The sequence below is a fragment of the Pleurodeles waltl genome, chromosome 10 (assembly GCF_031143425.1).
Source record: "Pleurodeles waltl isolate 20211129_DDA chromosome 10, aPleWal1.hap1.20221129, whole genome shotgun sequence".
NCBI classification, from domain to species: Eukaryota; Metazoa; Chordata; class Amphibia; order Caudata; family Salamandridae; genus Pleurodeles; species Pleurodeles waltl.
The window spans coordinates 467,234,455-467,262,426 of record NC_090449.1 but is presented as its reverse complement, the minus strand read 5'-3'; the positions used below and the strand labels follow the sequence as shown (position 1 = coordinate 467,262,426).

The 27,972-nt window shown below is 44.0% G+C and overlaps 1 protein-coding gene across 1 annotated transcript in view; it reads right to left on the bottom strand.

Moving 5' to 3' along the window:
- The window catches only part of LOC138261625 (SCO-spondin-like), a 1,514,343-nt gene that overhangs the window by 827,764 nt on the left and 658,607 nt on the right, over positions 1-27,972 (bottom strand). The window contains exons 65-68 of the mRNA XM_069210750.1: positions 22,665-22,711; positions 19,939-20,109; positions 15,936-16,067; positions 1,005-1,147 (exon numbers count right to left, since the gene is read on the bottom strand). Of these exons, the coding sequence (XP_069066851.1) occupies positions 1,005-1,147; positions 15,936-16,067; positions 19,939-20,109; positions 22,665-22,711 (493 nt within the window). The remainder of the gene's footprint in view (positions 1-1,004; positions 1,148-15,935; positions 16,068-19,938; positions 20,110-22,664; positions 22,712-27,972) is intronic.

The window sequence follows — 27,972 nt, the reverse complement described above, 5'->3', positions numbered from 1 at the left end:
GTAGACATCAACTGGAATCAAAAGACTGCAGCCTGCACTACCCATCATCAAACTCAGTACACTCTTAATGATGGCCATTATAGAAATAAAAGTTACATTCTTCTTTTGAGCTGGAAGTACCGGGGCAAAGGTATCCAAATAAAAATCAGGAAACCCCAGTGGAAAAGGAACACAAGTATATCTGTGGCACTCAACACAGGTCCACCAGGCATTGACCATGTAAATAAGTTCCATTTAGATTCCTTGGGGCCATTAAACAAAAAAGTATAAACTCTGAACCAAAAAGTATGTCTAGTTACAGATGCAGATTTACTACTTTTTGCAATTCACACGCATTGCCAGTACTGCACATGGAAAGCTGTTCCAGACACATCTTTACAGGCGTATTCTAGGAATGTCATTTGAAATACCCACTGGCTCCCTTTTCCTACATGTAGAAATCTACATAGAGTGTCGTTAAGCACAGGGTTTATGGAGCATGCTGTGCAAATTTATTTCTCTGCAGGGAAAACAATTTTCCTACTAACAAAACCCTTCCTCTTCATCCTCAATCCATCTGGGGGTGATGTAGTTCACATCCCACTCTGGAAGGGCAGTTATTCCATCACTTGAGTGGCGTAAACCTCTGACCATTTTGGGGGGAGAAAGGGTCAGATAGGAGTTAGTGAATGTCCACAAACAAACGTGTGTGCGTTCCCAAACTTGCAAGACTGACAACGCATTTCTCCAACCATTTCCCACATATTGCATGGAATTTACTTCTGTGGGGGTTCTCCTCATTGGTGGCAGATGAATTCGCAGTAGTAAGTCCATTTCTACCTGTGAGGAACCCGTTAATGCATTCCTATTGGCATTTACATTTGCAACTTAAATACTTTTGAACACTAGCCCCATTTCATCTTTTATCTTTGTGGCTATAATGACAATCTGGTATAGAACTGGCAAACCTAAATATGTTTGTCACCTGTACTGAATGAAGACTGAAAGCAAAATATGTAACCCACCAGCAACACATAGCCCGTACGACAGTAGCATCCCGGTTGGCAAGTCGTGTTGGAACTGTCAGAGCTCAGATCAGCACAGGAAGCTGGTCCATCAGCACACTCCTTCCAGACTTTTCCATCAGTGCAAACACCAGGCTCTTCCCCTGAAAAACAAAGTGGGGATGAACTAACGTGAAAGGCAGACACAGTCATATCAGGGCTCTCTGATTTAGTGTATAAGAGGAGAAGTGTCTCCATTATACCACTAATATTTGGATTCTCTCCCCATTGAGGCTTCTGTGTGCTAATAAACCATTTACACTTATGAGGGCTTGTTGGGAAATGACCTCAGGATCAATCTCCCCACGCCTTTCCTCAATGAACGATACCCTGAGGGGAAAGAAACTGCCTGATCTGCTATTAACGTGGTGTGGAAATAATTTCCGGGGGAGGAGGCTGCCGGCTAGTTTTGTCAGCTCTTCAAAAATACACTGGGTTGGAACATTTCTACAATTAATGTATAAGTTAGCAAAAGATAAATAACTTTTAAGTGAGTGGGCATGTGTTTTTTTTAAATCTCAGATAGGGATGAGCAAATTTCTCCCAAGACCTTCTAGGTGAAAGTGGTGACCACCGATGGACTTTGAACCTCATATAGTGAATACATTACTAAAATATAGTATGGTTGTGTATGACTATTAACGCACAATAAATTCTTCTTCTATTCAGAACCTTAATATCTATAGTAAATGATCACAAATAGCCACAAAGCAACTGCCTCAAAGTTGTATTTGGAGAAGAGTCAAGTGTTACATATAATGCAAGGAGAAAATGACTACTAAAAGAAAAAATATGGTTATGGTTAGGCAATGGTTACATTTAAACCAAGAAACAAATACCCCTCCAACACAATATAGAAGGATTTTATTACCTAACATGCAGATTTTACTTAGCTAGAAACAGTCACATAGGGGGCTCAGTCTGGCCACAGAGACGAAGATAGCCATCTGTTAGAAGTGAGTCTCTAATGCCTTGTAAACGTCCCCGGCCAAATAGGTGCCAGATGGTGCATCAACTCTACGGGGGAGCCACGAGATCAGAACATGCATGCGGCCTGCGGCACCACACCCACACCGCAGACACCACCGGTACCATCTTTGCAGTGTGCTGGGGGACCAGCCTTACCCCCCCCCCCCCCCCCACAGCGGGCCTGCAGCACTTCATAGAGGTACCTACAGTAAAGGGCCCGGTCCAACCCGCACTGGAGCGCTGACGCCCACTTTCCGCCTCAACAACTGCTGGGTAGCGGCGCTGGCATGACTACAGAATACTACAACCACCTGGGGCCACAGAACATATGATGCGACTGCCTTGGCGACTGGCTAGTGATCAGGAACACCAGTGGCACAGTATCTGAGGGATCCCTACCCCTCCTGCAGGGAACATCACAGTGCCTCTCTCTCTTTGTGGCCTATGTACCATGCAGAGGCAACAGGGCCTACTCCACCAAGGTGAGTGGCTCGTGTCTACATACCTCATAGGGCACCTCTTGCCCCCCATTAGTCCCTTCACTTACTGCTAGAGGCCTGCACCTCCCTTTCTTCTGCATGCTGACTGTGGAAACACTCCCTCCATGCATTGTGAGCCCGCAGGACTGTGTCCTCCCCTGTGGTGTTTACACTACTCCTCTCGGCCCTCATCAGTTTTCTGTCCACCACCAGCCTTCTGTGCACCTCTACTTTGCCGACCCTATTCGCACCCACATCTCTCACCACCAAAGTCAGTGGACTCCAGGACCGCACTACGGCCTGAAGCACACAACCATCCTCCCCAAGCGCATCCAGCCGTCAGTCAGAGCGGAGATGTACCCTTCAGTGCACCATCCTGAGGCTGAGACTAGTTCCAATGACTTAAGATCCATACTGGCTGACATAGCAAGCTTTCAGGATAGGGTGGAAGGAGTGGAGCGCCGTCTTTTGAAAGTGAAAGTCCACCTGGACCACCACCCAGATCAGAACAAGGAGCTTGGGTAGCTACTCAGCAAGATCACGGATCTGGAGGACCAGAGCCCCAGGGACAATGTCCTTTTTTCAGCTTCCCAGAATGCGGCAAAGTCACTGATGTTAGAGGCTTCCCCAGGGACTTTTTCCTCATACTCATGAGGCTGATTTTCTCTCCCCCCTTGGAAATCTAGAGGGCCCACCGCCTAGGTCTTCCATGCCCGGTGCCCGGTGGCCTCAGAGTGTGCAAACTCCTCATCACCTACTATCTTCATCATGAACAGGTACAACATCTCCTGATTGTGGCCAGTTACCACGGTCCCAATGACTATGAGGGTCACGAGATCCGCATTGCCATATAATTCTACCGGGAGCCAAACGACAAAAGGTAGGTGTTCCTGGCCTTGCAACTCCATCTGCAGAAACGGGACATCAAATTTGGACTATTTGTACCAGCACACGTGGATCACAAAGGACTGCAGGTCCAAGGACTTTCTAGACATGGGAGATCTGCGCTTGTTCTTGGCAGCCTCATGAAGCACAGGATGAACTTTGTGCCTCTGGACTCGAGTGCCCCCACCCAGCCAGACACCATCCCTCCAATGGGTGGACAACGGGGCCCCAATGGGGGTTGACACAGAGACAGGTTGGAGGAACACTTGACCCCCTCACAGGATGGCAAAGACCCAGCCCTCAGAGGGTGGGAGATCATATGCACAACTGAGACCATGACAAATTCAGATCCCTAGTGAAACCTGGACAGCCCAAGGACTGAGGCACGTCCCTCCTTGCTCTGGCTCCTGCTCCCCTACTCGGACAGCTGCTCTGTAGGCCAATCAACATCCTCCGAACAGTTGACTGAGTATAGCCTTGCTGCTGGAATGTCAACCTCTTGCAATGCAGCTCTGCCACGTCTTGATATACCCTTGCAAGCCTCGCACTATTTCACACTGATGCTATGTTATCCATGTTCTGCAATGCCTTGCACTATGTTGCACTGTTTAGTTTTACCTTGCCACGATTTTGCGATGTTTTGTAATGTGCTGCTCTATTTTATCATTCCTTGTGATGGCTTACTACCCAAGGCTGTGCCTGGCAAATAGCCACGGTTGCTTCTGCACTCTCCCCCTCACACAACTAGGGCCACTACTTTCTAGTGAGCTGAGGTCGTGCTTTGCAGCACCCATTGCCCAGCCCACCTCCCCTCTTCCCTTCTAACCCCCCCTGCCTGTACCCAGGGCTGAACGCTAGCATCCCTGGGGCACCATCCCCTAGTCCCTCCGTGGTGACAGCGATCGATCTTTTCAGGCCCCTGAGACCATGATGCCCAGTACCCCTGGCACAGCTCCCTTTCGGCCCCACTGCTCTCTCACCATCCTAACCACTCATCCTTCCACTCCCTCCTGGGACCTCAGGCACGCATGGTCTCCCAGGTTTAGACGCTTGGAACACAGCTTGCACGGAGGACTGCAACCTCGGCCATGCGCCGGCTCACCTTTCCCTCCCCTCACCACCTGACCAACCCTCACACTCCCTGGTCACGTCCAATTGCATAGTTCTTTGCCCAGCCTTATCTTCCACCACCCTTCCCCCTCAGCCCTCTCCTCCCCCCACCGTCAACCTGCATTTCCCCCCCACTTACCTGGTGGCTCCACTCTCTCCTCCTCTTTTCCATTCTATTGCTCACTCTTTCTCCTCCCTCCCCTTGGCCCCCCAAACACTTTAGCTCTCCTGCATCATGATGGCCGATACCGCCACCCAGGCCCCTCGCAGGTCATCTCCTGTAACATCAAAGGTCTCACATAATTTATAAAAATCCAAATAAGTACTATCCTACTTGCTGTCTAAGTGTGTTGATGTGGCCTTACAGCAGGAGGCTCAACTCTACCAGGTGGAATCAGAGAAATTGCAATGTGACTGCATAGGCAAGCTGTTCCATAATAGTTGCCCTGGCATGACGGCTGAGGAACCCGGGCTGGGAGTTCCCAGGAAATGCAGCGTGGCGATTTGCTTATGCAAGTCTTTCTCCTTTACTATTCTTAAGACCTGGACCGATCCTGAGAGTCGCTAAGCTTTCGTCAAAATCCAAATCGGTGAACGGACACTCTGTGGTGGATCTATGTGTGTGCCAACTGGACCCAAGCGTCAGTTATTCCTCCACCTCAAGTGCCTCCTCACGGACATCGGGCCCGCTCACTGGGGGGACTGGAACCTAGTCCGAGATAGGGCCACAGTGGCCCACTGGATGTCAGCAATAATGCAGACCCACCCTCCTGGGGGATGTCGTATCTTGCCACAGTCTTGTGGATCTATGGCTCGTCTCGCACCCCTGGAGGATACTTTCTTATCACCAGTACACTGTACTCAATCCCGTTTTGATTACTTCCTAGTCTTCCAGTCGGTGGCTGCCCTCTCCCAAGAGATGCCAATCCTGGAGGGTGCTATCTTGGACCACACCCTGACAACCCTCTCCTTCGCTCTGGGGCTCTCCTTCCCAGGCTGCAAAACATGGTGCCTTAATGTTTCACACTATCACAGCCCTCAGGGCAAGTCTTGGCTATGGTCCTATGTCTCTAAATACCTAGAACATAACAATGGGTCGGTCACCTCCACTTCGGTCCTGTGAGTGGCCACCAAAGCAACCATTCATGGGCAATTGATGAGATATGCTGCCCTTGCCAGTGCCCATAGGGCGTCGCAGAAGAAGGTCCTTGAGGTTGAAATTGCAACCCTTAGCTGACTCTATAAAAACACTCCCACCCCACTCAGACGTTGCCCGGAAAAGGCTCTATGGACCTTAATAAGCTATAGACCTCTAAGGCTGAGTATGCGCTCTAGCGACTGATGGGCTGCCATCATGAGCAGGGTGAGGAGACGGGGAGGCTACTAGCAGCCCAACTGCAACAGCAGGAGGCAGCATTGGCCAACGTGGCCATCAAATCCACAGATGGCACTGTCCTCACCCGGCCACTGGATATTGTGAACAAGTTTGCGGCCTTCTACCGGGCCCTGTACACGCCAGAGGTGGTGGCTGACCCTTCTTGCCTGAAAGTCTTTTTTGGTAGCGTGCATCTCCCTAGCCTCAACAAGTCAGGTAGAGACCTACTCCAGGGGAAAATCACCAAATCAGATATAGCGCAGGCAATCTCTCTTAGCTCCCATTCCACAAAGCCCCGGGGAAAGATGCCTTACTGCAGAGTTTTGTAAATGGGCAGTCGAGGAGAAAGTGGACTCCCTCTAAGAGGCCTTTCGGGAGGCCGAGCGCACAGGCTCTTGGCTCCATTTAGAACCAAGCTGTTATCGTGCTTCTCCCCAAACCTGGGAAGAACCCCCTCCTCTGCAGGAGCTACAGACCCATTTTGCTGCTCAACGGAGACGTAAAGATCCTCCCCAGGTTCCTGGCAGTCAGCCTCTGGGGGATGATTCCATCCCTGATCCATTACACGCAGGTAGGGTTTGCCCCCAGGCACCCCTCCCGGAACCACCTCTGTACTCTTACTCAAGCCCTGTGGTCAGCCAAGGACATGCACAACTATGCACTCACCCTCCCACTAGAATGTGAGAAGGCGTTTGACAGGATTGAGTGGGAATATCTGCGACTCTCTGGAGATTCAGCCTGGGAGAAGACTTCATAACTTAGGTCTGGTGGCTATCTGACTCACCCTCTGCCCAGGTTAACTGCTGAGGCTTCCTCTCGAATCCATTCCCAGTATACTGGGGGACCCTGCAGGGTTGGCCACTGTCACCCCTCCTGTTCCTTCTCACCATGGAGCCATTTGCAGCGGTCCTGCATCAATCCCCATGACTGACCAGTATTCTAATTCCTGGGGGAGTTCAACCATCTATCTATATGCCGACGATATCCTGATTACACTCTCAGACCTATCATGTTTCCTGCCAGTCCCCCTAGAAGCAATCTCTGGCTTTGCAGCACTCTCTGCCTACAGGATCAGCTTTGACAAAAGCGAGGAACTGCCTATGTGCTGGGTGATCACCAGAGCTGTGGTTTATGCTTACCCTTTTCAGTGGAAGTCCTTGCTTTTAAAGAACTTGGGGATCTACATCAACCGTGGCCTGAACCACATCATGGCTGACAAGCTTGACCCCCTGATGGTACGCATGAAGCTGGACTTTGAGAGGTGGGCCCACCTCGGCCTATCACTCTGGGGCAGGGTGAAGGTGGTAAGGATAGTGACACTGCCACTGTACACCTATGTCCTTGGCATGCTCCCCTTGTTGGTGACCTCTCACTGATGCAGAGAGTGGACAAAGGCATATGGTCTTTCGTCTGGGGGTCGTCTCACCCCAGGATAGCTTGCAGCAAACCCATGGCCCGTCGCTCTAGTGACGGTGGCCAGGGCCTCCCCTCAGTTGAACACTACACCCTTGCCCTTCACTTGGTACATCTCGCTTACTTGCTTACTGGGACTCCAGACCCGCCGATGTGGGTGATGGTGGAACAGACTCTGGTGGACTGCCCATTAGGGTTATATCCCTATACGGGAATCCTGCACCCTACCCCGGGCCCCAGGAATCCAATGCTCCACACAATGTCCAATTCATGGTAGAGAGCTCACAGCCTTTTTGATGTGGATGCTCATCACTATGAACATGCACCTCTGTGGGGTAACGCTGGCCTCTACATCGGAGGAGGTTCTGAACTGGTGTGTGTGGCATGATACGGGTATTTACACAATCTAACAAGTACCTGACCAAGGAGCCCTCAAACCCTTTTAGTTCTCTGCAAGGAATTTTGTCTCCCATCTCACCAGTCCTGGCTGTATCTCCAGCTGCGGCACTGCCTCACCCCATTCCTGGGGTCAAGCCCCCTGGACCGTCATGTCTTTCACTGTGGCCTCCTATCTCAGAGCGTGGGATTGGCTCCGGAGGGGTGTTGTCTGGCTTCTATAGCCTCTTGAGCTGCAATATCTTCTCCTGACCCCTGTGGACATTCTTCGCATTAAGTGGCAAACCAGATTTCAGACGGAATATAAGCTGGAGGACTGGGCAGAACACATGGATTCGCTGCATCAAAGCACCAGAGAGATGTGGCTGAAGTTCTGCCTCTTTAAATTCCAGCATTACCGGCACCGGACCCCCATGAAATTGCAGGTGGCAGGCTTGCTGCCCCACACAAACTACAGGCACTGTGGTTGCTGTGACCTAGTTTATATACTCTATGAATGCCCCATGGACTGACCCTTTTGGGAGCAGTGGGCGTCACTCTCAGTGAGACCCTTCCAGGCACAACACCCCTACCGCGTACTTTGATCCTATTGCATGACCTCTAGGACTTCTTAGACCTCTTGTCACTTGAGAGTCATCTACTTCATATAGCACTCGCAACTGTGCACTCACCCTTATTAAATGTCATCTCGGCTATGTATCAGATGGCCTTGTATGGGCGAGTCATCTATAACCTGCAGGACAAGGCGCAGACCATCCTCCTCACTTGGGCACCATTCTTACAGAACGAAGGGCGATAGGTATCCTGGCCCATGGCAGAGGGACTGAATGCTCCCCTGCTGGCTGTCCTTAACCCTGCGGCCTCACGTTGCGCCCCCTGTTGGGGCTCATCTTCCTTCCATTCGTGTTTTCACCCCTCTCCCTTCCCTTCCCATCCCTCTTCTCTTCCCTTCCTTCTCTTTTTCTGTCACTAGCCCTCCCTCTCAATACCCTCCTTTTCTTCTCTACCCCATCCATTCTTCCATGGGCCTTCGGAAACCCTCCTCCCCCCTCTCTCTCCTGTTGCTACCCCAATCCCACCTGCCCATCCTCATCTTCTTTCCTCCTCCTTACACCCCACCCCACTCTGCTTTGCCCTGTTTTTCTAATGAGCATCACAGGCAGCACTGAGACATCATACCTACATCCTAACACACTCATAAATCAGCCCTTGAGCGTACTGGACCTAGCGGGCTATCACTTATGCCATGTATGTCTTCTACCATGTACTGCACCTGTTTGGCAGTGTTTGTTCATCCCAGAGTCATGCTCTCTTTCCCTGTACCGTTCATCCCCTGTTCTATGTTAAAACTCTAATAAAGAAAGATGAAACAGAAACAGTCACATCGTGTGTGACAATGTTTATTACCTCAGACTAGATGGTTGCTTCATCTACATACAGCAATATACCAAACTACTATGAGCATCAAACATACCTCCTATGTACAAGTGTTGAAACTCACATTCAAAATACAGGAGTTTTATTTTTTCTTCAGGACATATAATTGCTGCAGCATACTGGGAAACATTTACTGATTACAATTGTATAGTAAAAAGAGAAAAGGGTGCTTGTTGGCTTTATAGATGTACCACCCTTCTGCACATTATTGAACACTATAAACATCAATTGTATTTTAAAAACATATACGTTTGAGCACCATAATGCAATTTCAATTACTATTAACAAGATTTAAATGAGATGAATTTAATTTTATGCTGCACTGTTTTAGTGCTTCTTAGTAGAGAAAGCTTACACAATAATGTCTCAATAAATTGTAAGTTAGACACTGGGACACACAAATCATAACATATCTATTTTATAGTAGTTATTTACATTTGTACTATTTCTGGCATCTTTACACAGATAGATAGTGGCAAAATTAAGACAGCATGTTTCACAACCACCAGGTCACTTTTTCAAGGCTTAGGTATATAGCGCATATTGTCTTCAAAGTTGGTCAAAATTCTCTATAAAGTCTGGCCCTTAATAAAATCCAAGCATCTCTCTGATCACATCCCAGTTGCCTTCTTTGCAAATCTTGCTATGTTTTAGTGCATGGCCAGCCTTCACATATTACAAATGATTATCAGTTCCCTCAGTGTTCAAGCAATACTAAGTCAAATCAAGCCCTCCCAGATAATTGTTTCTGATCCTGTTTGTAGAGAGGTCAATGTAAGAAGCCCTTTCAGAGGGTCACAGGGCATACAGGGGGCTACTTGGCCCAAATATGGCCATTGAGGCCATTTTCTACTGATGTCCCAGGGCCCGACCTATTATAGATCCCTCTCAACTGGTCCAGGAACCCTTTCAGCACTTGACTGTCAGTGGTAGCTGTGGTCGAGTAACCAAGGCTCCCCTGGGGGGATGTAGATACAGGCCAGTGAACACAACTCATAACTCAAAGTGCAGACAGGACGAACAACAAATTAATGTCCAGTCAAATCCCTTCTTTAATAATAAAAAGAAATACAATATTCAGTAGCAACAACACAATCCTCCTTTAAGTTAGGGGCTCTAGTAGTTGTCAGGTAACTCCCTGTCTCATCCTCCTTTGTGTGGCGTGTTCAGGGCTATTCCCCATTCACTGAAGGCTGCATCAGGGAATGCAAATTGTTATGCAATACTCAGGAGTTCCCTTTCGACTCTTCAGGATTCAACTCTAGAATTTCAGTCAAAAGTGCAGCAGTGAATACCTGGGACCCGAAAGGCCCAGTTTCAGTCTTACCCACTCCAACAGTGTGACAGTGTTCAGCAGTGCAGCGAGTGCTGGTGAGAGACTCTTATCCCATGTAGGGTCGAAAGGCCATCAACACTATCTGTAAACATACCTCTTGATACTTCACAAGAGTGTGTGAATAGGCAACCGTATGTCTAGTCTAATAAGACTGAACTATATGGTTGTTTGCTTATCAACATACCTTGGTCATTCACTCATTGTCTCATCTATTTTGTTTGGTTGTAGTATTTGCTCAAAAAAGTAGGGTTTCACATGTTAATTCCCATAGGACCTTTGAACAAGGCTACAGCCCGAACCACTGGACGGAATTACACCAAATGCGGCAGAAAGCGAGGTTTCGGTATGCAGATTATGCTTTTGCATATATGTTGTAAATCAATTCCGAAGTTTACGAGAAATTAAAGAAAATCCAAATTTGTAAATCTAAGGTTATGAATAATTCATGAATATTCGCACATTTTTGTGAATGCGCGTGCGAATAGAAGCTCTGTAATTGACTGGTCGCAAGGTGAGCAGAAAGTTGCGGCTGCTACTTTATGTTATGGGAGAGGGTCCCTAGGGCTGAAAAACAAAATGAAAAGTAGCATAAGGGGTCAGGGTAGAGGCACCCTGACCCCAGGAGTGTGATATAAGGCTGATTGAGGGTCAAATTATGGGTTTAAAATAATTTTTCTTCACTATACGCAATATTTGCAATGAATCAAGACTTATCAAGATTAATCACAAATAAGCAAAAATAAAAATAAAATAAAAATTCACCTACTTATTCATACACTGATTAATTCCCTCATACATGCACTCAGAGGCTCATGTGCCCACTCACACACCCACTCATAGTCTCCCACGCCCACTTTCAGACCCACTCAGACACTCATACACCCACTCACAAACCCACTCAGACCCTCATGCACCCACTCACAAACCCACTCAGACACTGACGTACCCACTCAGACTCTCACGCATCCACTGACAGACCCACTCAGACACTCATGCACCCACTCACAAACCAACTCAGACTCTCATGCAACCACTCAAAGACCCACTCAGACACTGATGAATCCATTCACAGACCCACTCAAACACTGACGCACCCAGTCACAGACCCACTCAGACCCTCACACACCAAGTCACAGACCAACTCAGACCATCACACACCCACTTTCATACCCAGAGAGACACTCTCACACCTATTCTCACACGAGGAGAGACAGACTGTTCGGCTGTGCATGGTGCAGGGTTGGGTGGTTATGGGGGTTGGCTGCAGGGCCAGGCCACAGGCCTTCAGCCCTGCGCGGTTCTGATATGGGTGGTTATCAGGGGTTGGTCGCAGGCCAGGCCCTGTGGCAAACTCCTGCTGTGCACAGCCAAAGGCAGTGACAGCACGGGGTTCGGTGGTTATAGGGGTTGGTCTGCTCAGGTTGTGCAGTGTGGGGTTGGCACAGCTAACCGCCGTTGGGCACAATGTTTGTTGGATTAACGTATACTAATGAAAATAACTATACATTAAAAAAAATGTTAGAAATTCACTGAAAAAAACTGTTACAGGGACGTTACAGTTATGAAATGAAAATGTTTAAAAACTAGAAATTTTCTTAAAAAAAACAAAGGTTACAAAAAACTGTTCCTGGCAGGAGTCATAGTTACCTTAGGGCACGAGTTATAGTTACTTGAGGCTTGAGATAACTCTATCTATCTATCTATCTATCTATCTATCTATCTATCTATCTATCTATCTATCTATCTATCTATCTATCTCTACCTATCTATCTCTATATATATAATGAATTAACATTAATAGCAACATGTGGTGTGTTAATATGTGAGGATAGTCAGTCGACTTACAAATAGGATAGGTCATAGCTCTTTTGTGAAAAACAAATTAGTAGAATTAAAAATTATTAAGGAACTGATTGTGATATGAGTATTTCTTTACTTAATTATATAGAATTTTGTTATTGTGATATATGTTTTTTCAAAGATACACAAAGGAGGAAAAAAAGATGTCTGCCACAATAATCTAGACAGGATAGTCCTATGTTTATTTTTCTGTTTCTTTTCACAAGGGTTTAAGTGGGTTTCACAATATGGTGAATTTATGTGAACAAGCCTGGGTGTGGGGCGAAAGGCGTCAGTTACAGTAGTAAACTGTGTGCTTCACCTTCTTGAGAGAGTGTTCTGAATATTTGTTCCTTTTTTCTTTTAGATATATATATTTATATCTATATATCTATCTATCTATATGTATATATATGAAACTGTAAAATTATGGGATAAAACGGTAATGAACATAAAATATCGAATAACTTGCAATACCAAATTTACAGTTTATGTAATTGAATGTCATTGTGGCTTGAGATACGTAGGCAGTACAATCTGCATGCTAAAGAAAAGAATTTTAGAGCATGTCAGAGCAGTATTACATAAAGATCAAACATATGCCTTAGCCAAACACTTCCAACAACATGAAACAAACAGTTGGAGAATGTTACGCTATTATGGGATAGACCACATTCCTGAAAATGAAAGAGGTGGAGATAGAGTAAAAAAATTGAGACAACTGGAATCTAAGTATATTATCTCAATGAGGACTAAGACCCCGTTAGGGCTTAATTATGATGAGGAGCTTTATGTCCATCTCTGAATTAAAATGAACCTGAATTTATTTTACAAAAAATATTATCAGAGCCATGATTGAATATTAAATTACAGAATTATATTAATTAATTCACTTTTTCTTTTACATGATTTACACTTGAGAAATGAATTGTGAGTAAATAATTAGGGAGATGAATTTTGAGGTTTATTTAATCATGAATTCAAATGAAATGGCTGAATATTGTAGAATTATAATTTATAATTATCTGGTTCTTTCTCTAATTTATGATAATTAGTCTTTTAAGTTATAAATATATATTTTTTATATCATTAATATTATTTCATGGGATTAACAAATTTTGAATTGATGAAATTTAGTATAAATTTAGTGAAATTTTGTTTTATATTGTATAATTGAACTATCATAACCAGAATGCATTGGATTGGTGTGTGAGATAGACAGTATAAATAGACCTGTTAGAGAAAGGACTATAGAACTAAGAAGAAGACTGTATAGTTGAAACGTGTTGTTCTTTTTCTTTTGCACCGAAAAACCACTTAAATTTATTCTGTGGCTGAGCGGAGTGCGTGGCAATCATTTCTTTTGTTTTTTTTATATATATATATATATATAAAACCAAAACCCTTTCAGGGATAGAGCGACGCATAAATTATGCAAAAAACAAAGGAGAACTCTGGGAAGTTCCCAATTTTAGGTGGAGAGCTGCTCTAGTAAGGAGCACCCTGCAACACCAGCGACACTCTAGATTTGCTCACCTCAAATGTCTGCTTATCTAGCAAAGTCTTTAAGCATAGGAATAGCACAGTGCTATCCTCGCCGAGCTAGATAATGACAAAGTCTTTTGCCATTTGTACAGCAAAATCTTTAAGCTTAGGATTGATATAGTGTCATCCTTGCCGAGCTGTAAAATGACAAAAGCCATTTACCACTCCAGGCACAGTATTACAGCTTTGGACTGGTCAAATACCGTCCAAGCCAACCTGAAATGAGTAAAGCAACCCCTGACACGTGTTTCGCTCTCATTAGAGCTCTTCAGAGGGGTATAGCTTTGTCCAGACACAAGGGAGCACCCAGTATAAGTCAAACCAAAACCCTTTCAGGGATAGAGCGACGCATAAATTATGCAAAAAACAAAGGAGAACTCTGGGAAGTTCCCAATTTTAGGTGGAGAGCTGCTCTAGTAAGGAGCACCCTGCAACACCAGCGACACTCTAGATTTGCTCACCTCAAATGTCTGCTTATCTAGCAAAGTCTTTAAGCATAGGAATAGCACAGTGCTATCCTCGCCGAGCTAGATAATGACAAAGTATTTTGCCATTTGTACAGCAAAATCTTTAAGCATAGGATTGACATAGTGTCATCCTTGCCGAGCTGTAAAATGACAAAAGCCATTTACCACTCCAGGCACAGTATTACAGCTTTGGACTGGTCAAATACCGTCCAAGCCAACCTGAAATGAATAAAGCAACCCCTGACACGTGTTTCGCTCTCATTAGAGCTCTTCAGAGGGGTATAGCTTTGTCCAGACATAAAGATTTTGCTGTACAAATGGCAAAAGACTTTGTCATTATCTAGCTCGGCGAGGATAGCACTGTGCTATTCCTATGCTTAAAGACTTTGCTAGATAAGCAGACATTTGAGGTGAGCAAATCTAGAGTGTCGCTGGTGTTGCAGGGTGCTCCTTACTAGAGCAGCTCTCCACCTAAAATTGGGAACTTCCCAGAGTTCTCCTTTGTTTTTTGCATATATATATATATATATATATATATATATATATATATATATATACACACACCCAAAAATACATAACTTGCTAAAGAGACGTTTTCTGATTTTCTGATTATCCTGGGTGTCTAGGGTTTTTTCTTACTCATGAATCGGCTCCTGATAATACGCAGCATGAGTCAGGGTTCTGCTAATGTATGATTTTCTCCCGAAAATACCCAGAGTGATTCAGAGTAGTGGTGTATTGCAAAATCATGCCCCCCATGCAGAATGTGAGGAGGTCCCTGCAGTCTCCCATCCCACACAGATATTCATTGACCTTGGCATGACCCCTGAAGGGTTAGCAGTCCCCTGAAGGGGCATATGCCAATTGGCATATGCTTTCTACACCACAGGGGCTGCAGGGGCTTATGTTACACCACTGGTTCAGATGTCTGTGCCAGTCTTTATAATACCCATCATCACTCAGAGACCTGCTCTCATTTATATACACTTACTCAGAGCTATAATTTTGAAAAAGAAAGCCTGAACCCCCAGTGTCATTCATAGCCCTACACTCAGTAATGCACAGATTTAAGAGGTCATTTTTACCACTGTAGATGGTCCACAAGTCAGCGGAGACTTTTGCCTCTGCACTCAGCTGCCTGCCATATTTACAGATTTCCACCTACCTAAAGAGGATCTCTGTACCTACAGCGTGTCTGCTGGTGAGGTGGATGTACTGTAGGCAAGGCTGAATGCCAAGTGGACTGCAATATTACTTGGGCCTCTTGGCATTCCAGAAACTCCCAAAGCCTGAGTTGACATGTGAAAAATAAAGAAAACAATGGCCCTGATTCATAGGGAGTTTTCTGCATGTCAGTGGGGGCCACTGTTTGTTTTCACTGCCCGGGACCTAGGCTGTTAAATGCAGGCCATTAGCCTTACCATATATAGGGCAGGGCTACTGCCTCTGTGAGCTGACAACCCTGTGATTGGTGGACCATGAGGTCAAGGATTTCAGATGGCTGACCTAGCTCAGAATGCTGTCAGAAACCAGGACTTTCTCCATGTCTAGATGAGAAGGGAAAACATAATACAGAAGAAAAGGAGAACATATGACTTTGAGTTGGCACACCCCAGAAGTCAAAATATTGAATGTCCTCACCTGGGCAGGGATGGCGATTACAAGTGGAGAATTCGATCCTGCGTAGCACCACACTGGCCCGCGTGCGATTCCTGTATCCTCCCCCACAAGGCACTGAGCAGTCCGACCAAGGACCCCAGTTGCCAGCTGAACCTGGAGGAACGCAGCAAAATGAGAGTATCAGTCATCATAAACACAAATGGTGAGTATTGCCATATATCTTGAAAGATTCATATTAATGCACAGAAACCTCACGTTTTGTCCAGGTATCAATCTTCAGGGAGTCAGTCTTCAAGGAGTCACCCGGTAAATGTGTTGTATGCAAACATTTCTTTGCTTCACAGGTGTTAGACCTGACAGCCTTAGGGTGGTCATCCCACAACTTTTTGCTTGCCTCTCTCCACATTTCTGACAGTGCTTTCGCTGGTTCTAGGACTCTGTGAGCTTTACCACTGCTAACCAGTTCTAAAGTGCATATGCTCGCTCGATTAAACATGGTAACATTGCTCCATTCCCAATTGCCATATTTGATTTACTTCTAAGTTCCTAATAAAAAGCACTACATGTTCCCAGGGCCTCTAAATTAAATGCTACTAGTGGGCCTGCAGCACTTATTCTGCCACCCACTTAAGTAGCCCCTTAACCATGTCTCAGGCCTTCCATTGCAAGGCCTGTGTGTGCAGTTTTACTGCCACTTCGACTTGGCATTTAAAAGTACTTGCCAAGCCTTAACCTCCCCTTTTTCTACATATAAGTCACCCTTAAGATAGGCCCTAGGTTACCCATAGGCAGGGTGCTATGTAGATAAAAGGCAGGACATATACCTGTGTGTTTTATATGTCCTGGTAGGGGAAAACTCTTAAATTCGTTTTCCACTACTGTGAGGCCTGCTCCTTTCATAAGCTAGCATTAGGGCTACCCTCATATACTGTGACTTCGTCCCGCACGCCAGGATTTCTCTGCATCAACCTTGGGCATCAAGAGGTCCCTGCATCGCAGTGAGGAACCAAGACTGCGCACCGGAAATCGATGCAAAGCCCCTTGCAGCATGGAAAGAAATGACGCATTGTCTGTGCCACGCCGGAAATTTTGTTGCACACCCTATTTTTCCACAAATCTCCTCCTCTGCAGTCTACGTGCATGTATTTTTTTATGCAAGCCAGGTACCTTGTGCAAACAAGAGACTACTGTTGATCTTTAAGATCTAAGACTCTTTTTAATCTTGCAAAAGTGATATTTCAACTTGTGCTTCCTGAATCTTTATCATTTTGACCTTAATTCAACCAGAAAAATATCCTATATTTTTTCTCAACCTGTGTGGTGTATTTTTGTGGTGTTTTCACTGTGTTTCTGATTATTTATTGCAGAAATACTTTACACATTGCCTTCTAAGTTAAGCTTGACTGCTCAGTGCCAAGTTACCAGAGGGTGGCCACAGGATACTTTGGATTGTGTGTGACTTACCCTGACTAGGATTGTGGTCCCTATGTGGACAAAGCTGTATACCTCTGCCAACCACAGACCCCATTTCTAACAGGTAATAAACAGGGATTGCAACTAGTATGATGATAAAAGGATTGTACTACTGGTTACCCTTCCATACTTCAGTTTCGATAGTTTGTTCTCAATAGTCCCATACTACAATATGTGGTCTTCAATATTCAGGGGGCGCATTGCTTCCAAACGAACAATTTTGGCTTTTGTAAGCCGACAGCACTATGCATTCTGGGACTTCTGGTGTACCATTTTACATGATTAAATGTGGGCCTAAAAGGCCATGCATGAAGACTATAGGGGGGGCCTGACTAATTTGTAAAATAATAAGTGCCCAAGGCCCAAAACTTTACTCAGAAGCAAGCAGCTGGCACTACTGAATATTGGTGTTGCTAAATACCAAGGATGCATAGTCTTGTTTTCACCTCATGCCTTTTACCAACACACTCCCTGTCATTTTATTTCACACTTGCAGGGTTCAGCTTTCTATTTTTGTCATGGTTTTCCAGTCTTTCTCATCCTCCTCCATTCCCGCATGTGTGTTTTTCACTCGCTTGCTCTGGGCCAAAGTCTGGTGAGGAAAAAAAGTGAAGACCCCCCAAAATTGAGTTCTAGTGGGCCCCACCTGCAAATACTGGTTCAAGGTAAGCATTGTTAAGGGCCTTTCAGTAGTAAAAAATACTTTGCATGCACGCACATATGGGTATGAAGTTGTTTAAACGTGAAACAATAGAGAGAAGAGTTGTTCTTTCCAGGGTTCATATTCATGATGTATATGTCACAACAGGTATGATCAGTCAGTGCTAAACAACAAGCCATCTTACCGACGTGTGCACACACACACACCCCTCTTTCTAGCTGCTGGAGGAGCAGTAGCATATGAATCCATAACCTTCTCACCACCTTTAACACCCCTTCACTCATACATTTCTGCTGTGGGACCAGTAAAAAGTATAAAGTGGGACTGCTGTTTTTAAAGTCCTCAGGACCATATTAATAATTCCTACAAGTCTTGTGGTACAATTCACAAAGTCACTTTTGGTCAGAAAAGTGTCTACAGCTGAAAATTGCTTCATTTACATATGACAGCTATTCATATAAGGTAGGTGTAAATGGTTTTACTAGTGCATAATTGTTACCATGACTACTTATACTTATATTGCAATACACCCCACACAAGGTGTAATTTGCCTTGGACGTCTGTGAACGCCAACAAATTCATGAGTTTGTGAGCACTGAAAAGCTCCTCTTCCAGGCTGGGAAGCGCAACAGAAACAATCTCAAAGTGCTTAAGGTCTTGAGGAAGTCCTATCTCCACAGGGAAAAACATTTGTCTCCTAGAGACAATAAAAGTGAAGAAATCTTCATGCCATTGTAATTAAGGTATGGTAAACATTGCACCACTTACAGTTGTGATCCCTGTGAAAATAGGCATTAGTGCAGAGATTGCAATTCAACAGGGCACTTGTCTAACCTCTTCACAGTTGCTGTGGCAAATGTAGAAAGAGGCATACACAAACAACAGGCTGAAATTTAGTAGTTACAATACCAGTCATAGCAGGACCAATGTCTCCAAGAAGATCTGTAACCTGGTTTATTATAAGGCACTGTACTTGAAGTGCTGGCTAAGGAACCAGAACCTTTGAAGTTCTCCACCTGTCTCCACCTGGTCTCTGCAATCATATTGGTGACTCCTCAGAACACAGAGAAAGCAATGAGTATCACTGGATCGGCAAACCCTGTTGTGGATGACTGATATAAAATTCAGGATCATTTGGAATATCTCCTATAACCTCACAATCAGTATTACAAACCTGAAGCTTTGTAACAAGCTCTGTCACATATAATGAAGATTGATTGTGTAAAATAATAAACTGATCAACCTTACAACCTCACATTTATTTTAGCTACAGAAGTGACCAAGGCAAGCTTGGTGGCACAACATAAAACATCAAAATTAATATGTAAATACCAATTATGAAGTAATAACATCAGACCAAAAGCAGATGAAAATTAATGAGGAAGGGTCATAGGATGTGGGGATAGAGGGTAAAAAAAACATACAAATGAAATTAATTCAAAAGCAAAATAAAGAGAACCATAAACATAAATAACATAAAAGAATGTAAATGTTAAGTTAATTACAGAGGGTAGTGCATTTCACTTCACATACCTTATAAGAAACTCAAGTGAAGGGGGATGGGGCTTTTCAGTTGGCAAATTGTCATTTATTAGGTTTCTAAGGTATTAATGTGCTCAGTGGCATTTAATGGTTGGCCATCACATTCTAAAACTGGAGGCTTTGAGAACTAAGAGTATCCTCTAGTATTAGTAATAATATTACACTAAAGTTTGGGAGAACAATGAGAATTTCTTTTGAGGTTTGACAAGCATGGTGCTGCACTAAGAAGGAGAGAAAGATCAGTTGTAAGAAGGAATGAAAGGATAACCCCAGCAATCACCCACAATGATTTGCTTGGACTATGGATTGTGGGTTCTTCATTGAAGGTAGAAGTGTTCTGTCTCTCACCTCGACAGGGCTGGAGGCTGCAGAACTCGATCTCCACATTGGATCCTTCACACTCAAGTCCCCCATAGGCTGCCGGTGGGTTGGTTCCAGAGCGGTAACGTCTCCTTGTCCCGACATTGCAGGTTCTACTGCAAGAGCTCCATATTGTCCAAATGCTCCAGCCACAGTCCACTGCAACAGTGATGAGTGACAAGACACAACATTCCGGTGAAAGTCTAGCTTATTCTGAGCCATCTCACCCTTGCAAACTAATGCTAAAGCATGAAAAAAACATTGTTTGCAAGTATCTTGTCAACCTCATGCCTTTTGTGCACAGATCTCTTGCTCTTCATACATACAATAAATCAGCAGCATAAGCTGTGCATAATACGTTCCATCAAACAATAAATAAGTAACCCAACAATTAGGATGCTCATTTATCTCATTGTGTAAAGAACCAGGAATATTTACTCTAAGTAATCAAGTAGGCAATTGTTTGAGTTTTTTTTTATTAAAAATTTCTTTAATAACAAGAAACCCTCACACAGGCATTAACTAATGCTCAAGTCTGTTTCCAAGATAATATTTATGGTTCCAGCTCACTGACACCAGCACTGATAGAATCAGAGCACTGAATACCTGAGGAAGAGGATCCTCAAATGCTTCATCAGGCATAATTGATGGTAACCTGATTTGCCTCACTTCTCCAAAATATGTGATCCCTAAGTAGATCGGTGCCCTTCATGTCAGTAAAAAAACTGCTCTGTGTTCATACTGCGCTTAAGGAGGAACACTTTGCATTATGGCCTAGCCAGTCCCTATCATTTACTCATGGACCAATTACCCAAGTTCTGCCCACCACATGGACTATACGACTACACTGGATGCCTCCTGCAGAGGCACCCACAGGACAGACACTGAAGCAAAAGGGGCAGTACTGTAGTTAATACTGCTAAATAAAGTACAAATTAGAGCTGATAGAGTTGCAGTTACAGTAGAGAAACTGGTTAACCAACTTCTAACTGAACTCCCTTTTACTCGTCTCTTCCTTGTGTGAGTACCCCCAACCTCATCTCTGAATATACTATACCATGAGGTAGTTTTCTGAAGTTTTTTATTATTATATCATCATTATTATTATTAGTGCACAATCAAGAAGATTCATGGTACATCTCCGTGGTAACTTTTATGACTCATTTTACTACACCACAGCAACAGTGGATTTGGATAACCAATCTTAATCAATACATCAATATATGGTTAACAGTACCTGGTCTATGAGAGCTTGGTGGTAGTTAAGGCTTTAATAAACTTCCAAAGATGCAAAGCATGGCTAGGTGGAAGCATGCATTTCAAGGAAAGCAACAGATGCCAGAAGGAGGCAAACATTCCCACAGAAAAGTAAAACAATTGCATTGAACAGAAGAATGTTCTCCAAAGGGATCCAGGCATCGATTTATGGATAAAGACCCCCAATACAGTAATGGGACACCCCAAATCACGTGCTTTATGTTTATTCGTTCATCAAAATCATCAAACTTCTCCTAAAAGCAACACCTTTCTAATGATGACCCCAGTACATCCACTAAAGGCAGCATTTTCCACTAAGCTTAACACAATTCCATTAAAGTTATCAAATTCCAACGAAAGCAAAATCCTCCTTAACGAAAACACATTTCATTATAGGCATCAAACTATAATGTAATAAAAAAATCTTCAATATGCAACACTTTTATTTTTTAGGTAACAAACTTTTCCACTGAAGCAAAAGGTTCCACTTAAATATTGCACTTAAGTAAAATAACTTTCATGGTGGGCATTGCACTTCCATTAACCACAGTAAGCATCGCATGTCCATGTCACTACGAGGGCTTATTTCCAGGAGGCTTGTGCCACCAGTGCTTCACTTTTTTGATGCACCATCAGTGTAGGCTGCATGCCCATATCTACAAGGCCATGCAAAGCCACTTTGCGTGGCTATTCTTGGCCTTGTAGATAATGGAGTGAGGCAACACAGAGCAGGTTGATGTGTTGCCTTACTATGCATTAAAGAGGCGTGCATGGGTGTTGCAGTGGAATGCCCACGCAAAACCCATAGATTTTGATGCATTCCCAGATTTACAAGATTATATGAACCTGGGAATGCGTCAAATGCCTAGTCCTCCTAGGGGAGCCGTAATGGAGGCGCAACGAGGAGAAATACCTTTATTTCTTATTGTGTTTTTCCTTTTTCTATATGTGCTGCATTCTGCAACACATAACAAGAGGAAAAGGCCTCTCCTTAGTGTTTTTGTGCAGGAAGTTGTCCTGTCTTGCAGAAAAACAATCATCTCTGCAACGCAGAGACACTTGCCTGCGTTGGAGCATGGCAGTTCATTGTGCACCAGTGCAGGGGAAAAGGACAGGAATGCGCTGTATCTTATAGATTTGGTGCAGTCCTGCCTTTTACTTTTGACCAGGTCAGTGCAGCAAGAAGGCCTGTGGTGCTGCTCTGTGCCAACAAGTAATAAATACTCCCCCTTAATTTCTTAGCATTTGCATTTGCACCTAGACTGACCTCATAAATATTTTGCTGGGAGCAGATTATCTCTCTAGTTCCTAGTAGACTACACCTGAGATAGCAACACAAACACTTTCTATCTACAAATGGAATTAACAAACTTCCTCTGAAGGCAAGACTCTTTCCCCAAAGTAGGTGAACATCCACCAGTTGGCACACCCATAGTCTAGTAGAAATAGTGACATGCCTGGGCAGGGCTCATTCCCACACATCATTTCTCCAGCGACACAGGTACTGAAAGACAGAAAAGCAATGGAGGTTATACTCTTTACTGAAGGTTGTCAGGAAAGCATATGTGTAACAAACACAAAATTACCATCATTAGAAGAACAACAAAACTATTTGTCTGCCGAACACCAATATATTTTTTTAACAACAAGCACACAAATAGATTTTTCACAAAAGAGCAAATCATACCTGTTAGACCTGACAGCCTTAGGTTGGTCATCCCCCAACCTTTTGCCTAGCTCCTTCCACTTTTCTGACACTGTTTTTGCTGGTTTTGGGGCTCTGCACACTTTTCCACTGCTGACCAGTGATAAAGTGCATATACTCTTAAAAGTACTTGACAAGCCTTAAACCCTCCTTTCTCTACATATGTCACCCTTAAGGTAGACCCTAGGTAACCCATAGGGCAGGATGCTATGTAGGTAAAAGGCAGGACATGTACATATGTGTTTTATATGTCCTGGTAGTGAGAAACTCCTAAATTAGTTTTCCACTACTGTGAGGCCTGCTCCTTTCATAGACTAGCATTAGGACTGCCCTCATACACTTTTTGAGTGGTAGATTCAGATCTGAAAGGGGTAACCAGGTCATATTTAGTATGGCCAGAATAGTAATAGAAAATCCTGCTTTTTGGAAAGGTTGAATTTTATATTACTATTTTAGAATTGCCACTTTTAGAAGGGGATCATTTCTCTGCACTTAAAAACCATCTGTGTCTTACAGCCTGTCTTCAATCAACGTCTTGGCTAGCCTAGGCTGGTTGACAGCTTCCTTTTGCATTTCACCCAGGCAACCACAACCACCGGACACTCAGTCACACCTGCACTCATCTGCATAATGAATGGGTCTTCCTGGGCTTGGAAGGGTGGAGGGCCTGACACTTACATTTCAGGGCCATTGGCCTGCCCTCATACAATGGACTGCCAAACCCCCTACTGGGACCCTGGCAGACAAGACTGAACTGAAAGGAGAACTTGTGCACTGCAAAACCACTCTTTGAAGTCTCACCCTCTTCAAAGGCATTTTTGGTATATAAATGGGATCTCTGTCCCCATCATCTCAGACATTTCTGGAACTACATTTGCGTCCTGTCAAGAGGAACTGCCTGGCTGCTCATAGGACTCATCTTGACTGTTTTGTTGAGAAAGACTGCTGCCCTGCTGTTGCCCTGCAGTCCTGCTGGCCTCTGACTTTGCTGAGAAGGACTCTGCCTTCCCCAAAAGTGCTCTCCAAGGGCTTGGATTGAGCTTGCCTCCTGTTTTCTGAAGTCTGAGGGCTAAATAGACTTCATCTCTTCATGAACCTCCATCTGCATCGGAAATTGGTGCAACACATGCTGAGAAATTATACAAAGCCTGCCTTGCAACTGAGAAATTGACGTACAGTTGACCACAACGACACAGCCAGACTTCCCAACTGGAAATTTGACGGAGCATCTGCCTTGCAATGGAAAAATTAGGATCCTAACGGATCAACGCAGCACCCCTGCCTTCTTCCAGCACGTCAATGATTTCAACGCATTGCCCCTGGGTGTTAAAATATCCCCGCATCGCAGTGAGGAACCAAGACTGTGCGCCGAAAAATTACGCAAACCCATTGCAACGTGGAAAGAAACAACGCATTGTCTGTGTTGCGCTGGAAAATTTGACGCAACACCCTAGCTTTCCATGCATCTCCTCCTCTGTGGTCTCCGTGCGTTGTTATTTTTAACACGTACCAGGTACTGTGTGAAAGAAAGAGACAACTGTTTCTTTCTAAAGGAGTGATACTCTTTTAAACCTTTTAAAAGAGATATTTCAACTTGTGCTTACTGGATCTTTGTAATTTTTTCTAAACCTGTGTTGTGTATTTTTATGCTGTTTTCACTATGTTACTGTATGATTTATTGCACAAATACTTTATACATTGCATTCTAAGTTAAGCCTGACTGCTTGTTGCCAAGCTACCAGAGGGTGGGCACAGGATAATTTGGATTGTATGTGACTTACCCTGACTAGGATTGTGGTCCCTATTTGGACATAGGTATATACCTCTGCCAACTAGAGAACCCATTTCTAACAATACACATGCCTCTGATCTAAATTGAGAGACAAATTCTCAAATTCTCTCTGATTTTACGCAGACAGTCATTGACTAAACTCAAATGACATAGGGCTTTTTTTCGAGTTTTGGATGCTCAGTCAAAACATGCCGTATATCCTGTCTGCCTTAGTACAAATGCCATAAGTTATACTGCACTTGTAAAACCCTCCCACCAAACTAAATAAGGCCCTCAGGGCCAGATGTAGGTAAGTAAAATTTTGCAACTTGCAAATTGCGAGTCATACCGACTCACAATTTGTAACTCGCAAAATTGCATCCAGAAAGGTGTCTCAGACACCTTCTGCGACTCACTATGGGGTCACAAAGACCCACCTCATGAATATTAATGAGGTGGGTTGCAAATTGCGATCCCATAGCGAGTCCCTGCACTCACAGGGATGGTGGCCTGCTGGAGACAGCAAACCTCCATGTCTGTGACTGCTTTTTTAATAAAGCAGTTTTTTTTCCTTTTTGCAGCCCGTTTTCCTTAAAGGAAAACGAGTTGCAAAAAGAAAAACTTCCGAAACCATTTGGTTTCGGTTTTTTCGGCACTCACAAAGGGGAAGGAGTCCCCTGGGGACCCCTTCACTTTTGCGAATGAGTTACCACCGACTTCAAGTGGGTGGTAACTGCGAGTTGGTTTGCGACCACATTTGTGGTCACAAAGCAACTCAGCATGGCGATGCGGTCGCAAATAAGAAAGGAACACCCATTCCTATTTGCGAGTCGCATCCTCAAATTGATGTGCATCGCGTTAGGCCTTTTGCTTGTCGCAAACTGTTTGGCCCTAAGTTACTCCTTCAGGACTTTCACAAAAGCAAACAAACGTGTGTCTTTATTGAAAATATTTTCTCTTGTAGTACTAAACACATTTCTGCATAGTGCAAAAATAAAAAGAACCATGACCACATGCTGCCGGTTACAAAGACGGGAGAGTTACTTGCCTGCCACATTGGTTCTCTAGCATGGAATCATTTTCAGATTCATCAGCTTAAAACATCTCACTGCACCAAGAATTACCACTGTTGTCATCCTGGCAAGCTTTGAATATATTCAAAATTTACCTAAGGAGGATCTAAAAGCAAGATAATTATGTCCAGATAAGAAGGCATCACTCAACCTCCACCGGGTGAGCACATTATAGGCTTCTCCAGTCTAAAATGGCAAAACACCAGGACACAGAGTACTGTAGGTGTCTTATGAGTTATGTATAAAAAAAGATCACAAGTCCTTAGATTGGGATTGTGACAGAAAATGTGTATGTCCTTGGAGGATAATTATGCGCACATTCTATGTTGCATAAACTATATAAGGTTCAGTTGTAAACTACACAGTGTGTTGCAAACATGTTATTTATGGCCCAGATATACATTTGCTACAATTGGTATATCTAGTGCTAATTTGTGAAAATGTCAGTGCAGGGGCCCAAATGTTTTCTTAGAAGCACGGTGTCTAACTCTTGCAGGTTGCTTTTTTCCCTGCTTTTTTCCTTTGTCACTCTTTTCCTATTTTTATCTTGCCCATTCTTTCTGCATTTTCTGCATGTCCCTCTCTTGCTCTAGATCAAAGTCTTACGATGAAAAGTAAGTACTAGTCCCAAAAAAACTTGTACTGGTGCCCACCACCTGCAACCACTGGCACAAATTAAGGAGTGGGTATATCGATTTACATTTGAGCAACAGAAAATGAAATGCCTGTCATGTGCCCAGTGTGTTTAAAACAATGCTCATAAATTAAAAAGCAAGACTCCATGGCCCATATTTATACTTTTTTAGCGCCGCATTTGCGTAATTTTTTGATGCAAAATTGGCGCAAACTTAGAAAATACAATGGTATTTAGTGTGATTGTGCATCCAGACATGAGTTATTTCTTTTTTGAAAAATTAGAGTGACTGAGTCAAGGCAATGTATACATTTGCGGTTACCTTTACTAGTAGATGATCGTTTCACCTCTCCATACTGAATCTGTGTAGGTGTCATCAAGGCTCAATTTATCTAATAAATGGACTTTACTGTTACCCAGACCCAGCAAAATCAGGAGGTGCCATGTATTTTCAAAAACAGCAAAGTTCTGTTTCTGTTTTATAAAGGGCGGTGCATCGTTATTCCAACAAATTGCTCTATCTGAGAGCACCATGTAGAAGCAATTGGCTAATTAGTAGGTAGAGTCACAGCACTTTCACTCGCCAATTCAGTATCTGTAAAAGAGGCATTGCAGGTGTGCATTCAAGGTTGTGCAACTCCATCATTTGGAAATGGAGCAAAGTGCTACTGCTTAAAGTTTTTCTTTGTGTAACAGTGAGTTTCTTCCTCACTTCCAAGCTCTATGGACTCAGTGTCTCCACAAAGGCAGCACAAAAATAAATATCTTGCTAATAAAACATCTTGAAAGCACTGATTTGAGGTTCCAGTCTGTCTAGTTAGGCGTGGAGTGTCGTTTTACTCTATAAGACACTGAAAATAGTTTTGTTTATAGACACTTTAGCCGAATATAGAACGTTTTGGCCATAAGATACTGGTCACAATTTGCAAGCAATATTTGTACGGCCAGTGCAGTATTTTATTTTGCAAACCAACCTATTTCGTCCTAAGTCGGTTTGCAAAATACTGAATCTTGGTGGCCGCAAATCGGCCTACATCATGAATATTAATGAGGTAGGTCGCAATTTATGACCCACAAAGAATCACAGTCATCACAGGGATAGTGGCCTGCTGTCCAACAGGATGCACTAAAAAAAAAGAAGTGAAAGTAAAAAAAATTTAAGAGTAGGCAGTGGTCAATGGGATCATTCTCTAAGGGAAAAGGGTCCCTTGCAACTGAGTTACCACTACATGAGTGTAGTCGGGAAAATGGTAATGTTTTGTGAGCAGGTTTCAGTTGCAAAACCTTAATGCATACCATTTCAATTTGATATTTGGAAGGGCACCCCAAACACCCCTCCTCCAAATACTGAATCATTATTGGGTCACAAACCAAAACAGTGATTCAGTAAAGTTTTAATAAATCACAATTTGTGGTTTGTACATAGCAAAAGACATGGGGGTCATTACAACCTCAGTGGTCTTTTTACAAGACCGCCGAGGGACCGCCGTGCTGAAGACCGCCAGTGGTGGCGGTTTTCCGCTCGGCGTATTATGACTGTTGGCAGCTCTATGTCGTTTTTCCAACGGAGAGCCGCCAACAG